General features: G+C 51.7%; 1 protein-coding gene across 4 annotated transcripts; it reads right to left on the bottom strand.

Moving 5' to 3' along the window:
• Positions 1–282: 282 nt before the first annotated feature.
• On the bottom strand, positions 283–14,119 carry IL17RE (interleukin 17 receptor E). 4 transcript variants are annotated; one of them, XM_016940442.4, is made up of 17 exons: positions 13,953–14,119; positions 13,578–13,752; positions 13,210–13,225; positions 12,470–12,589; positions 10,164–10,261; positions 9,760–9,919; positions 9,525–9,664; positions 8,323–8,391; positions 7,346–7,412; positions 5,591–5,766; positions 5,457–5,504; positions 5,331–5,376; positions 5,034–5,188; positions 2,661–2,729; positions 2,089–2,140; positions 1,914–2,012; positions 283–1,445 (listed from the first exon to the last, which is right to left on the bottom strand). In XM_016940442.4, the coding sequence occupies exons 1-17, from the start codon at positions 14,027–14,029 to the stop codon at positions 889–891; spliced, it is 2,124 nt and encodes a 707-aa protein (XP_016795931.2). In that variant the 5' UTR covers positions 14,030–14,119; the 3' UTR covers positions 283–888. The 4 variants fall into 4 exon arrangements, with proteins under 4 accessions (XP_016795931.2, XP_009443146.3, XP_009443152.3 ...); XM_009444871.5 differs by lacking the exon at positions 13,953–14,119 and having other exon boundaries at positions 13,560–13,807; XM_009444877.5 differs by lacking the exon at positions 13,953–14,119 and having other exon boundaries at positions 2,089–2,210; positions 13,578–13,807.
• Between the last annotated feature and the right edge of the window lie 1,537 nt (positions 14,120–15,656).

The following is a 15,656-nucleotide window of genomic DNA, read 5'->3' as shown; positions in this document are numbered from 1 at the left end:
GGACCCCAGAGCTTGGCAGACAGGGGTCCCATCTGTGCTGTTGCTGTGGGCCGGCTGTGTGATGATGGACAGACCATCTGGCGAAGCCTCTGTTTTCCTCTCCTCTTGTAAGAATCACTGGGGGGGATCAAGGAGATTGCCCCATCCTCCTTTGCTTTTGGAGGCATTGCTTGGAAGAATGTGACGGATGCCATGCGGTGTGGACACAGAGGATTTGGGCCAGCACACTGACACATACCCCACCAGGCAGGCTCCCCAGCCACACTAGAGAAGCACACTATGTTTTCTTAGTTTGTCATGTTTGTCTTTATTCATCTTTCCGGATCTTGGTCCCCACCGCCAGCACCCACCCACCCCACCCCCAACCCCCACCGTCCTGACCACCCGGAGCCAAAAGCCTCTTTTCCTAGGTCCAGAGTCCTCTCTCCCTCTGGCCAGAGCCTCAGAGTGGGAAAGGGAATCCCTGGCCCCCAAGGAGGTTTTCTCTCAGCCGTCCCCTACAATCCCCCACCGCCTCACCCTCCTTCAGAACTGACATGGCTCCTGCCTCCCTACCCCGGCCCCAACCTCTCCAGCCTGGACTGAAGCATAAGCACACTGCTCTTTCTGGAGTTCTGGAGAGGAAATGGGAAGACCGCCCCCGCCCCCCCCCCCACCATCAGAACAGGGGTTAGAGGAGCTCTCAGTCAAGGGAAAGTATGAGGAGGAAGAGGGACGCGCGCGGGGACTGGGCTGGGACTTCCGGCCTGTGAGGCAGGGAATAAGGCTTTTCGGCCAGTCGTCCTCGAGGCACCCCAAGGATTTCAGGGTCGAAGGCTCATTCCGGGGTTCCAGCCAGTGTCCGTTGCGTTGCGGCCGCAGACACCCGGGACTGCGGTGGAGCTCTGCTCAACCTAGGTCTGCAAGTCGGGCGGCCTCTCGTTCGAGCCGGCTGCACAGCTCTAGGCGGCTCTGCCTGCGCTGCCGCGCCCCAGGGCGGCCCCAGCTGGTGGCCTCTGCGAAAGGCCGCGCGTCCAGCGCCCGCAGCAGGCGCGGCAGGTCGCGCAGCAGGCGGTAGCGCGGCAGGGCGCGCAGCGGCGGGGGGATGTCGCCCTTGGCGCAGAGGCGACTGAAGTAAGCGAGCAGCAGCAGCGGGCGCGGGGCAGCGTGGAGCAGGGCGAGCAGGGGCGCGGCGCGGGGGTCGGGGCCGCTGACCGGGAGAAGGTCGGCGCCACTCCACAGCAGCAGCACAGTGCCCTGCTCCCGCGCTACGCGCGCCCGCGCCGCCCAGAGCCACGGCAGCGGGCCCACGCGCGCCACGTGCCTCCCCTCCCACAGGTCCACGATCACGTCGCGCCCGCCGCCCAGCGCTGCCCGTAGCAGTTCAGCCAGCGCTCCCACCAGGCGCCGCTGCGCCTCCGAGTCCGCCGCGTGCAGGAGGAGCACTGGCCGCGCTGGGCCCGGGCCTGGTGGCGGGAAGCAACAGATGAAGGCGGGGCGGCTGAGGGACTGCTCAGCCCTCTCCTCCCCAGCCTCTCGGGATACCGTAGGGTGCTCGCCTCTCCGCCCCCGCCCCTTATTTGCTCTGGGGGTTGGTACCGAAAACAGCCCTAGCCTATAGGGTGCCTATGGGCTAATTAGATAAAGGCACCCCTTCTGAAGAGAGGGTCAGGGCTCCAGGCTGGGCGAGTACAGCGCAGGCTGGATTTCTGCCCCACTAGCCTTTTGTACAGAGACTCAGTACAGTGACAATATGCTCAGAGGGCCCTTTGCCTTGCCTTAACCATTCCTGCTCACTTGGGGGCCTGAGGCTCCCTGCCTGGGTAACAGAGATTGGGTGCAGTGCCGAGAGCTCAGACAGGGGAGGGTGAGGGGGCAGCTAGTCTCGGAGCTGGGCAGGTCTGACTTCCCAGGTTACCCCCAGGTAAGCTTACCTGACTGTGGGCGCCGGCAGGTGAGGGCCAGAACAACACCCAGTAGGGTGAGGAGGGCCAGCAGTGCCAGGATCAAGAGCCCCAGGTGTCTGTAAGAGACTGAGTCAAGCAGGATGAGGCCAAGCCCAGTTCAGTGCCCAGCCTCCCTCTTACCTCCCCCTCCCCAAGAACTCACCATCCGGACACAAGAGGTGCTTCCAGGCAAACTGGACATCTGACCGCCACACCTGAGGGCACAGAGCCCCCCACCCCTATGAGCCAGGAATCTTCTCCCGGGGAGCTGAGTGAAGCATGGAGCTGGGGGAGAGGGGAGTCCCCACTGGCTAGGGAATTCTTCCCAGGTGGGTTTGTGTCTGCTCCAGCTGCTAGCCTGGCACAGAACAGGTCAATGGTGGCAAACTCAAGTGTGACAGGGGCCAAACTCAAAAAGTAAACTCAAAGTTGACCAGGGCTGCTGTGAGGACCTGGAGAGCACAGGCCCTGACTGAAACAATCAGATGGCACTGAGCTCCAGGCCATTGTCACCATGCCAGAATGTGGGGACACGGCACTAGGTTTTTCTGATTTTTCAACAGAGGCCAGAAATCCAGCTTTGTTTATATATGTAAATGGTGGTAAGCAATTTCAATTTAAAACACTGTGCTGGCCAAACCAAACATTTTTGCAGAATGGATTTTCCACGGGTGGGTGCCACTAGGGGAGCAGATGCCAAGGCTCTGTATGTAGAGTGAGGGTAGGTTTCCTTACCAGAACACAGCACCCTGGCCTCAGGAAGGGAATGATGAGGTCTAGTGTCACTGGGCTTGAGCCCCGGGCCTGTAGAAACAAAGAGCAGAAAGGCTGTCCCCAGGGAGGTGAATCTGGCCCTGTCTGACCTTGAGTCTTTGCCCCTGCTGTTCCTCCCCACCACACCCCCAATCCTACGAGGCTTAGGCCAAGTGCCACCTCTGACAAGAAGGCTTCCCCAGTCACTCCGGCTCCCACTGATCTTTCCCAGAGCTCAGCTCCTGCTGCAGTCAGGTATTTGTCAACAGACAGACTCTGAGTGTGTCCTCTGTGCCAAGCCCTGAGGAAAGAAGGCGGGTGCGGACATTGTCTGTGTCCTCTAGCAGCTCACAAACCAGGAAGGCTGTCTCACTTTACTCTCCTGCACAGCTGAAGAGGTATCAAAACATATCATTGAAAAGAATGTAAGTTTTAGGGTCAGGAGACCTGGGTCCAGGCTTAACTGTTGCCTTTGTAGTCCCTAGCTGTGTGGTCCTTGCATGGAGGCAGGTTACCTCTCTTTCCTAAGGCTCACTTTCCTCATTTTTATTTTAATTTTTTTATGTTTATTTATTTATTTATTTATTTTTTGAGACAGAGTCTTGTTCCGTCGTGCAGGCTGGAGTGCACTGGTGCAATCTTGGCTCACTGCAACCTCCACCACCTGGGTTCAAGCTATTCTCCTGCCCCAGCCTCCCAAGTAGCTAGGATTACAGGTGCACGCCACCATGCCCAGCTAATTTTTGTATTTTTAGTAGAGACGAGTTTTGCCATGTTGGTGAGGCTGGTCTCAAACTCCTGACCTCAGGTGATCTGCCCTCCTCAGCCTCCCAAAATGCTGGAATTACAGGCGTGAGCCACTGCGCCTGGCCTACTTTCTTCATTTTTATATGGGGGATAATAATCTTTATTTTACTGGGTTATTGAGAGCATCAAATGGGTATATGCACATGAATGTCTTTTTAAATAAACTACAATGTATATTCATTTATTGGTAACAGCTATTATTAGTCTATGAACTCCTTAACTGTGTTATATACTTTTCTTGTATCTCCCAGAGCCTGCTACAGGGTGGGCACAATGCATACTAAATTGGACAGAATTTTAATTAAAAACATTTTTTTTAGAGTCAGAGTCTTATGCTGTCACCCAGGCTGGAGTGCAGTGGCATGATCATAGCTCATTGCAGCCTTGGGCTCCTGAGCTCACACGGTTCTCCCACCTCAGCTGGGACTACAAGTGTGAGACACTGCATGTGGCCATCTTAAGCGTGACTTGGTCTTTCATATTGTGTTGCTATCACCTGTCTGCTTGGGAGCCCTCATACAATGCAAAACAAACATATAAGCTGCAAGTGAGCATTTAAGAAATAACTGTTTGAAAGAGCTAGTCATGCTTAGTCAGCGTGGTGCTGTGGTATTGAGGGTGTATTTGACTGTGGTTTTTATATCAGATACATGGAAGATAGTCTGAAAAAGTGCTCCTAGTTATGTAACAGGTGAAATTTGTCAATAGTTTACAGGATTGTGCAGAGCCTGTCAGCTGCATGGGCTCTGCCTCCTAGGATAGATAGTAGCGGACAGCTAGGTTCAAGGGAAGGCATCAGTATTAAATGTTGTTCTGTTAGGCTAGAGCAGTGGTCCCCGACCTTTTTGGCACCAGGGACTGGTTTCATGGAAGAAAATTTTTACACAGAGGTTGAAGGGGTTGGGGTTGGGGGGAATGGTTTCAGGATGAAACCACCTCAGATCATCAAGCATTAGATTCTCATAAGTAGCTCACAACCAAGATCCCTCGCATGCACCGTTCACAATAGGGTTTGCGCTCCTATAAGAATCTAATGCAGCCACTGGACTGACAGAAGGCAGAGCTCGGGCAGTAATGCTTGCTCACCCTCCACTTACCTCCTGCTGTGTGGCCTCGTTTCTCACAAACCACAGACAGTTACTGGTCTGCGGCTCACGGATTGGGACCCCTGGGCTACAGAACACCTGAATGTGGGAGGGCCAGTCCCTTGCCTCTGTTATTCCTGTAAATTCAGAAACTGAAAGGATTAGAAAATACTCCCTTAGCTTGCAGTGAGCCGAGATCGCGCCACTGCACTCCAGCCTGGGTGACACAGCGAGACTCTGTCTCAAAAAAAAAAAAAAAAAGAAAAAAAAGAAAATGCTCCCTTGAGGAACCTACTGTCAGCAAGTTAGCTGAACAGAGGCTGATCACGTAAATAAAGTAAACCAGATGGTAAAAGTCAGGGATTTGTTTGTTTCTGCCTTCCCAGGGTCTATCTCAATGAGGTCACAAGGAAATTGAGGGCTGTGCTCTGAGCAATAGGACCTAGTGGGGGCGAGGCCATACCTGGCTGACAGTGTACACGGGGGGCACCAAAGTGTCCTGCCCCAAGCCTGGGAGGCTCCAGGCAGCACTGAAGGTGGCATGCATTCTTGAGGAGAAGTGAAGAATCAGCTGCTGGGCTTGGGTATCCATGCTTACATTCCAGGATGTGAGAGACCCTGTTTGGGGCGGGGTGGGGGTGTTGATAGGAGTTGGGCTTTGGGTGATGAATTCAGGGCTGGGCTGGGGTTTAGCTTGGTTACAGTTGGGTGAGGATGAAATGGGGCAGGGGGTCCCAGCAGAGGTCACTTATTGACTCACCAGTCTGGTGGGGGCATTCAACATGGCTGCTGTTTCCAAAAGAGAACTGAGAAATACAGGAATGGCAGGTTAGCAAGCTCCAGGCAATACCCACTACACCACATCTTTTCTTACCCATGGTTGTACCTTGAAGCAGAGCTGGGGGTGCAGGTCCACCTTCTCCAAAACATACCACTGTGGGAGGAGAGGAGAGTTCGTCAGGGAGAAAATTCCTGGGCCCCAGCCCTGCCCACCCTGGTCCTGGGGGAACCTGTCCTCACCCCGTCTGACTCTCGAGCCGTGGCATTCGGGAGGTCTTTGCAAAGGGTATGCCAGTCATGCCTCTGGCAGAGGGCAGCTTCCAGCTTCAGTGGGCAGCGGAGTGTCAGGGCCATGACCATCTGAGTGTGCTGGCTGTAGTCAGTGAAGTGCACTGACTTCCAGAAGTCCGAGCCATCTGGGCAGGTAGCAGGTTCAGTGGGTGAGGGTCAGCCCTGCTTCAGCCCCACCTTGCCACCCACATCCTGGGGGCAGCTGGAGATAATGTTTGTAAAAGTAACCAGCACTATTCCTGGCCTGAACAGGTACTAAATCAATGAGCATCCCTTTCATTATCTTTCTTTTCCTTTTCTTTTTTGAGACAGAATCTCACTCTGTCGCCCAGGCTGGAGTGCAGTGGTGCGATCTCAGCTCACTGCAACCTCTGTGTCCTGAGTTCAAGCGATTCTCATGCCTCAGTAGCTGGGATTACAGGTGTGTGCCACCAAGCCCAGCTAATTTTTGTATTTTTAGTAGAGATGGGTTTTCACCATATTGGCCAGGCTGGTCTCCTGACCTCGTGGACTCCTGACCTTGTGACCCACCCACCTTGGCCTCCCAAAGTGCTGGGATTACAAGTGTGAGCCACCACGCCCAGCCCCCTTTCATTACCTTTCTGTTTTTTGTTTTTTTTTTTGAGACGGAGTTGCACTCCGTCACCCAGGCTGGAGTGCAGTGGTGTGATTTCGGCTCACTGCAACCTCTGCATCCCGAGCTCAAGTGATTCTCCTGTCTTGATCCCCTGAGTAGCTGGGACTACAGGCGCGCACCACCATGCCTGGCTAACTTTTTGTATTTTTAGTACAGACAGGGTTTCACCATGTTGGCCAGGCTGGTCTCAAACTCCTGACCTCAGGTGATCTGCCTACTTCAGCCTCCCAAAGTGCTGGAATTACAGGCGTGAGCCATTGCGCCAAACCTCATTATCTTTCTATCCAGGGGTCTCTCTCCTCTCCTTCCCAGGCCTCCATTCTGGCCAGGTCCTTGCTTCTCCCCAAAATCGAAATCTGCTTAGGGTCCTCTCAGAACCAGGAATGTCTTTCCCTCCTATCTCTCCTTTCTAAGTCCTGCCCTTTTTCTGACCCCAGCTCAGGTGCCACTTCCTCTAAGAGGCCTTCTCTGCTTATAATGGCCCTTCTTGAGCTTCTCCCTTTCCCAATTTCTTGCCCTACAGCCTAGTCCTTAACCATAACCCTGCCCTGTAAGTTCTGTAGGCTGCTTTATGTGAGTCACTTTTGTCTGAGTGTCCTGCCTCTCCTTGAGAACAACAACAGGCATACAGCACTTCAGACATCACCAGCCACTTTCATATGTAATATTTAACTCAGGCTCCACAAACACTTTGAAGGCAGAGCAGGTATTGAGATTTTACAGATGAGGAAAGTGAGGCTCAGAGAAGAACAATTGACAGAGCTGGGATGGGAACTGGGTCTTCTGGCCCATCCTCTTAGGACACCATCTCCTAGGCCTCATATTTCTAAACTTCTCACAGTGCTGCGGTGCTCAGCGCTCTCTGATCTATTGGCAAGCAGACTGGTAGACTTGGCAGCCCTTTTCCCCCCACTGACTCCAGGGAAAGTACCTGCATGCCTTCTGGGGACTTCCCCTAGCACATGTGTGAAGTGCGGGGTGTGTGTATGTGTGTGTACATGTGTGTGTAGGAGACAGAAAGAGAAAGGGGATGTGTGTGCACAAGGGTGCATGTTAACAGCACTCACAGGCTTCTGGCCAGCTCTGGAAGGGACATTTTTTGCGCCTCACAGTGTCCTCTTGCAGGTAGGATGCCTGGAGAGACGGGAGCAGGTGGGGAGGGTCAGAGGAATGGCTTTTCCAATCTCACTCAGACCTAAAACTCATTCTGGCTTTACCTTACTGTGACGCAAGCTGCCTGAGCTGGCCAGGCACTGACGGAGCAGGAGGGGGCAATGTGGGGTGGGGGCAAGGGTGGAGAGGAACTCCAGAGCATAGGAGAGGGATAAGCAAGTGAGGGGCTAACTCCTCTTCCTCCTAAAGAGAACTATCCCCAGAAAGAAGGAAATCCTGAGGTCGCATTCCTCAGCTTTGGTCTTCTCTGGCCTCCACTCTCAGCCATCCCCAAGGCACCCAGTGCTCTGTGTTGGCTCCTGACTCTGGAATGCCCACATGCCCACCTGCTGTCCACCCTGGCAATTGCTCGTGACTCTAGGTCTCTGCCATCATCCTCCCTTAGGTCTTCCAGGTGACAATTTCCCTTGCCTTTTCTGTCTAGTCCAAAGAAAACTTTCTGCTATGTTCCTTAGACTTGTAAAGAGAGATGGAGGACTGCCACAGAGGCCTAGAGGGGACAAGACTTTTGGGGGCATATGGATCCTGCAGTGGCCATGCACACACTCCTTCCTCGACTCCTCAGAACACACAGCAATGACAGCTGCCTATTCTGGCTCTGTGGGCTGAGGCCAGGTCTGGGCCAGGGAAAGCTGGGTTTGGATGAGGCTGAGGTTGGAATCACCCTAAGAAGGCCCAATGTTCAGCAGCACCCTTCCACCTCTGACCCCATGTGTGGCTCACAGCCAAGCTGGCGCCGGTCTTCCTAAGCATGCCAGTAACACTCAGTCCTTTTTAAACCCAATTTACTGGAGATATACTTGACCAACTGCGCTACCTTGGGGGCTTAGGAGCAGAGCCATGGACAGCCCACACCCTTTCCTTTGCTCACCTCTATGCACAGACAGGGCAGAAGGAATTCATAAGGCAGCTCTACAGTGTGGCCCCCAGACACAATTTTCTGTGGATGAAACAGCAAAGGAAGACAAAAGATGCCTGAGAAAGAGCATGGGCACATAGACAAGGGCAGAACAGTGCTGGGATCTTGGCCAACACACCCTGTTTTTCCTCTAATATGAGATACCTCTTCTCCTGATAAGTCTCTCAAAGGTTGTCTGCTTAGTAATCTAATCATTAGCTCTAGGTGCTCTAGGTGGAGTTGGGGGGAAGGAGACAGGGAATACATTCCTTTATTGAGGCCCTACTATATGCCAGGGAGTGTGGTGGGTGCTAGAAGTATTAAATCAATTAACTCCATGCTAGCATCACAGTGATCTTATGAGGTATCCTCACTGTTATAAAAATGATAAGCTGAGGGCCTCAGGGGTTCAGCAGCAGTCCCTGCAAATGCTACCAACTGTATACAATGGCATCCATGACAAAGGGAGGTTGAGGTGGGATGCTGGGGCCCAGGTTGGGAGAATGGGGGACATATCACTCTCTGAGTGGCAGGAACAAAGGGAGGGAGATGGAAGGGTACCAAGACAGATGTGATCATTTTGTTATGTTCTTAGGCGATACAACCTCTTAGGGGAGCTGAAAAGGCTTTTTAAATTTTTAATTAACAATTCTTTTTTCTTACTTGTCACTAACTTGAAGCTCAAGAAAAGGCTTCTTAATGCCTGAATCACACTGAGGATCCTCTCATTGGGGGTAAATACCATACTAATCTCTCTGCTCATTCATGGTCATTCATGGCTGCTCCAGGTCTCTGCCTGCCTTTCCTGTTCTTCCCGGTGACAAGGCCCTCTGCCTTTTCTGTCTAGTCCAAAGAAGTCTTTAAATTTAATTAATTTATTTATTTATTTATTTATTTATTTTTAGCAGCAGGGTTTCACTACGTTGCCCAAGCTGGTTTTATACTTCTGGCTTCAAGCAATCCTCCTGCTTTGGCCTCCCAAAGTGCTGGGACCACAGGTGTGAGCCACCATGCCACGCCCAAAGAAGTCTTAATGATAGACCCTTCAGCTTGTAAGGAGGTCTTGGACAGTTACCATCCCTCTCTGGGCCTCAGTTTCCTCATTTGTACAATGGGTGGCCTCTTTTGCTAGCACTGTGTGATCGGGCTTTTTACAGGGGGATGACACACCATACCTGGACATCATAGGGACTGCTCAGCTCTTCACACTCCAGTGCCCACTGGTGACAAAGACGCACGCTGACCTCAGGGCCTGAAGATATGGTCACCCGAATAGCCCGGGCCTCAGGCAGCAAATCAAAGGAGAACTCGGGTCCTGGGGAGAGGAAGGACTCAGTGGCCTTGTCTCTTGGCCTTAGCACCGGTACCACCACTCAGCTGAACCCATCTCCTGTTGTACCCAGTGCCCACCTCCATGCCTTTGTGAGTCCAATCTGGGAAGACTTTCCCATGTCTCTGGATCCGAAGGTTGGGTCCTTTTAGAGCGAAGTCCCTTGTGGGAGATGTCTGGGGAGGGGATGGAAATGTGATGGCTCTTCTCAGACAGGTGACGACGAGGCAGCAGCTTCCTCTAAAGGCAGAGAACAAGGTTGGCCTCAGGCCAGAAATCAGGAAACCTGGCTTCTGTTTCTGCCTCTGGAACCTGAGGTACTGCAGGCAAGTTGCTCAAACTCTTTTGGCCTCCCTAGCTGTGTAATAGACAGAATACTTCATCTCCACACTTTCTGTCTCACATGGCTGGAGAACCAAATGAGAGGCCAGAAAGCAAAGGTCTGTGGGGCGTCAGGTAGGGCTGGAACTGACAGGGAGAGTACCTGAGCAGGTGCTGGCATCTTGTGTCTCCTATAGAACTTGAATGTGGAAGACTTTTTGGATTTCTGCACCAGGAGGTGGAAGAGGCCCCGTTGAAGACCTGTGCAGGGGAGACGTACTTACTATCTAGCCCTCATTACCCCCTCCCCTACCTGGAGATGTGGCCCAGTGTTAGACAGTAAGTAATTTTATTTTATTTTATTTATATATTTATTTTGAGATGGAGTCTTGCTCTTTGTTGCCCAGGCTGGAGTGCAATGGCGCGATCTCGGCTCACTGCAGCCTCCGCCTCCCAAGTTCAAGTGATTCTCCTGCCTCAGCCTCCCGAGTAGCTGGGATTACAGGCATGTGCCACCATGCCCGGCTAATGTTGTATTTTTAGTGGAGATGGGGTTTCTGCGTGTTGGTCAGGCTGGTCTCGAACTCCCAACCTCAGGTGATCCACCCGCCTCGGCCTCCCAAAGTGCTGGGATTACAGGCATGAGCCGGCCTGATAGTAAGTCGTTTTAAATCAAGGAGGGTAAGGATGTCAAGCTTCTTTAATCTTGAAAATTATAAAGCAATCAAGAAAAGATTAATTTCTTAAGCAGAGAAAAAGCTATATATACAAAGATATTCATTTTAGCATTCTTTAATTTTTATTTTTTGGAGACGGAGCCTTGCTCTGTCACCCAGGCTGGAGTGCAGCGGCGCGATCTTGGCTCACTACAATCTCCGCCTCCTGGCTTCAAGCGATTCTCCTGCCTCCGCCCCTGGAGTAGCTGGGACTACAGACGCCTGCCACCACGCCCAGCTAATTTTTTGTACTTTTAGTAGAGACGGGGTTTCACCATGTTAGCCAGGATGGTCTCGATCTCCTGATCTCATGATCTGCCCACCTCAGCCTCCCAAAGTGCTGGGATTACAGGCGTGAGCCACCATGCCAGTCCCTGCCTCTCCCTCTTTTCTTTCTTTCCTTCGTTCCTTCCTTTGTTCCTTCCTTCCTTCGTTCCTTCCTTCCTTCCTTTCTTGACAGGATTTTGCTCTGTCATGGAGGCTGGAGTGCAGTGGCACAATCACTGCTCACTGCAGTCTTGAACTCTTGGGCTTAAGCAATCCTCTCACCTCAGCCTCCTGAGTAGCTGGGATTACAGGCATGCACCATCACACCTGGCTAATTTTTGTATTTTTAGTAGAGACGGGGTTTCACCATGTTGGCCAGGCTGGTCTCAAACTCCTGACCTCAGGTGATCTGCCCACCTCAGCCTCCCAAAGTACTGGGATTACAGGCATAAGCCACTGTGCCCAGCCCTGTAGCATTATTTCTAACAACAAACAATTAGAAAAATTAAACACTGCCTATTCTTTTTTTTTTTTTTTTTTTTGAGACAGGGTCTCACACTGTCATCCAGGCTGGAGTGCAGTGGCGCTATCTTAACTCACTGCAACCTCCACCTCCTGAATTCAGGTGATCCTCCCACCTCAGCTTCCCAAGTAGCTGGGACTTCAGGTGTGCACTACCACATCCAGCTAATTTTTGTATTTTTTTGTAGAGATGGGGTTTGGCCATGTTGGCCAGGCTGGTCTCAAACTCCAGGACTCAAGCGATCCACCCACCTTGGCCTCCCAGAGTGCTGGGATTACAGGTGTGAACCATCATACCTGGCCCAGAAACTGCCAATTCTTTTTTTGGAGATGGAGTTTTGCTCTTGTCGCCCAGGCTGGAGTGCAATGGCATGATGTCGGCTCACTGCAACCTCCACCTCCTGGGTTCAAGTAATTTTCCTGCCTCAGCCTCCTGAGCAGCTGGGATTACAGGTGCCTGCCACCAGGCCCTGCTAATTTTTTGTATTTTTAGTGGAGACAGGGGTTTCACCATGTTGTCCAGACTGGTCTCGAATTCCTGACCTCAGGTGATCAGGCTGCCTCAGCCTCCCAAAATGTTGGGATTACAGGCGTGAGCCACCGCGCCTGGCCTAGAAACTGCCAATTCTTAAGCAATGTAAGGGCATTTAGTATGTACCAGGCACTGAGCTGAGCAATTAAAATATAGAGTAAGAAAGAAGATCCTGCTCTACAAATAGATGGTAATAACAATAAATCCATAGCTTTTAATTCCAAGAATCTCAGCTGAAAAAAATACCTTCATAAAATTGTACAATTGTATTTGTGAATATCAGTCATAGCATGCTATTTTAGGATAATCCAAGTCCCAGTTGAGGTTAAAACAAGACAAATATCTGTTCTAGTAAGTCCCACTTGCTCAGCCTAGGTGGTCCCTCAAAATGTTCTCTTCACTGAGAATGGCCCAAGGGGCTGTTTCTCATACCTGAGCGACCTGACAGCAGATGCTGGCACAAACAGCGGGAACAGTGCCAGACTCGCACACACCAAGGCTTTGTGGAGAAGAGGGCCCACGAGGTGCGGCAAGGGATATGGGCAGAACTTCCTGGGAAAGATGGAAGGGAAAGCAAATGATAGAGTCTAAGAAGGTCCCTCCTACCTCCGACAAGCTGGATTTGAGGCCAAGCTCTGTCACATCCTGGAAGTATGACTTTGGGGGTTACAGGACCTGTCTAAGGATCAGATTCCTCATTCATAAAGCGGGTCTGTTATAAAAATCAAAATTGTAGTGTATGGGAAAATGTCTTGTGAAGTAGAACATACCATAAAATAGGAAGGATTATTGTTGTATTACTGATAGAAGTGAGGGATCAGTTAAGGGGAGGAACCAACATATATGGAGAACCTGGAGATTTACTCATGTTTCTCATCTAATCCTCTCTACAGATCAGAAGCAACACTGCCTTTAGTGTACAATCATTTCTACTATGCTACTACCCCTCAGAAACTGAGGGTCAGTTGGAGGGGTTAGGTGCACAGTCTGAGGCCACACGGGAGTCTGGCAGAACTGCAATGTGAACCCAGGCTTGTCATGATTCCAAACTTTTTCCTTGATATTGTGCTACTTCCCGGGTTGGGAACTGAAAATTAGAATGGAGGGCTTGCTAGGCATCTGCAAAAATAGTGGGCGTGGGGAGGAGCAATTGGGCAGGAAATGCGACTCACCAGTGAAACTGTCATCCTGAGGCACAGGGCCCAGTAGGGAAAAGAAAGGAGAGAGCTATGATTAGGAGAGACTCCCATAAGGCACATTCCTGGGGTCTTTGCTTCAAATCAGCAAATTCTGAGCCCCATAGCTAATAGCCCATACCTTCTGGCTCTTATCTTCCCAGCTCCACCCTGTCCAGGCCCTCAGCACAAAGGACCTTGGCTACCCCTTTGAGACTAGGTAGAGGACACATCAAAGCTGCCACCAGAGCACAGGGACTGCGGAGGTAGCACAGGGACTGCGGAGGTAGCACAGGGCAGGCAGGGGAGTGGGGAGCTTTATGGCTGTGCCAGGCAGGTGTCCCTACCTGGCAGCGGCACCTTACTGTGTGGGAGGCCAGAGGACAGTGGGTGTTCCAGTGGGGCAGGTGGCGAAAGCCAATCCCAGCAGAGTCAGAGAGGTCGATGACTATGAGGAGGAGAGGCAGGAGCAGGGCTGCCGGTCTGGAGCTCCCCATGGGCTTCTGTGCAATTAGGGCTCCCGGAACATGGCTGCATGGCCTGAAGGTGGGTGGCAGGGCCTTGCTGTGCAGCAGCGAAGAACACAGTACCAGCAGGAGCCCTCGCCCCAGCCTGCCCTGGCCCCGCCCTGCCCGAAAGCTCCTCCTTGATCCCAACCAGCCAGCCAGGCCACATTCCTTCCCCTCCAAGTGGAGGGACTGAGGAAAGCTTGTGCCCCCAAAAACCCTACTGCCCCCCACCTGAAAGACAAGGGGCTCCTGCTGTGGGTGAGAAGTAACAGGAAGGGGGCTAGCATCAGGTTGGGGGACGCACCCATTTCTTAGCCCCTCCTACTCCTGAAACACACTGCAGATCTGATCCACCCATCAGCACACTCTGGAACTTGTGTCTCCCACAGACATGCGCTTCACCCCCTCACTTAGAGAATTAGCCGAGCTCTTAAGCACTACTCAGCACTGGGTGCTGGAGGTACAGAGGTGACTGAGGCACCATTTAGAGTGGGGAAGAAAAAAGGCACTCTAGGATGCTCATGAAGCCCATATGTACCCTGGCTTCCCAACTGGTTAACTCTCAGGACTATAGCCGAGTTCTCTCTACCCATGAGCCAGGTCCAGCTCTTCTAGGCAAAGGGCTCCATACCAAAGGGGCCTCTAGCTTCAAGGACCCACTAGTCAGTACACCCTGCTCAGGAAGCCCCAGAGCTCATAGCTGAGCCCTGGAGCAGAGGGAGCGGGCCCCACACACTGACCTGGTTTCCTGTGGTTTCCGGTGCTGGAGAAAGGCTGACGAGGCTCCATCTTTGTGGGAACCCTCCCCATCATCCCACAGCTTCCTCCCCTTCATGGAGCATTTGAGCAGCTTCAGCCCTCATCTTGGTAACACACACATTGGAAAGAAAGTATGGGGCACACCTACCAGGTCAAGGCATCTTTTTTTTTTTTTTTTTTTTTTGAGACTGAGTCTTGCTCTATCACCCAGGCTGGAGTGCCGTGGCACAATCTCTGCTCACTGCAACCTCCACCTGCTGGGTTCAAGCGATTCTCTTGCCTCAGCCTCCCGAGTAGCTGGGAGTACAGGCACCTGCCCCATGCCTGGCTAATTTTTGTATTTTAGTAGAGACAGGGTTTCACCATATTGGCCAGGCTGGTCTCGAACTCCTGACCATGTGATCTACCCACCTTGGCCTCCCAAAGTGCTGGGATTACAAGCATGAGCCACCGCGCCCAGCCAAGCCATCTTGAGATTGTTATTGTCCCCCTGCAATTCAATCTAGACCACCTTTCAGTGGCCTAACCACAGCCTGCTTTTGGCCAATTCTATTCCTGTCTTTAGATTCATTGTCTGAAGGCTGCATCCTACCCATTATCCTAAAAGTACCCTCTAGCTTTTTGAGTTCATGAAAAGATAAAAACTCTTATTCTTTATGTTTCTCCAAGCCTAGCAGTAGATATTATGAAGTATGTGCTGTGTAATTGAATAAATGTCATGATACATTTCATCTATGTAGTTTATCTGTTTCACACTTCACAAAACACTTTCATATTTAATCCTCCTAACCCTACCTGTGAGACAGGTAAGTGTTAATTATTGTTTTCATTTCATAGAGAGATAAGGAAGCAGAGGGATAATGATTTGGACAAGGTCAAAGTCTATAGTTCAGGGAGCTCCCCTTTTGCTAGGCCCTCCCAACTCAACTCTCTCTCTCTTTTTTTTTTTTTTTTTTTTTGAGACAGAGTCTCACTGTGTCACCCAAGCTGGAGTGCAAATGGTGCAATCTCAGGTCACTGCAATCTCCACCTCCCAGGTTCAAACAATTCTCCCGCCTCAGCCTCCCGAGTAGCTGGGATTACAGGTGCACACCACCACACCAGACTAATTTTTGTATTTTTAGTAGAGACGGGGTTTCACCATGTTGGCCAGGCTGGTCCTGGACTCCTGACCTA

This window comes from Pan troglodytes, chromosome 2 (genome assembly GCF_028858775.2).
Source record: "Pan troglodytes isolate AG18354 chromosome 2, NHGRI_mPanTro3-v2.0_pri, whole genome shotgun sequence".
Lineage (NCBI taxonomy): Eukaryota > Metazoa > Chordata > Mammalia > Primates > Hominidae > Pan > Pan troglodytes.
Note: the sequence above shows the minus strand (reverse complement) of the source record. Positions and strands in the feature narration are given on the sequence as shown.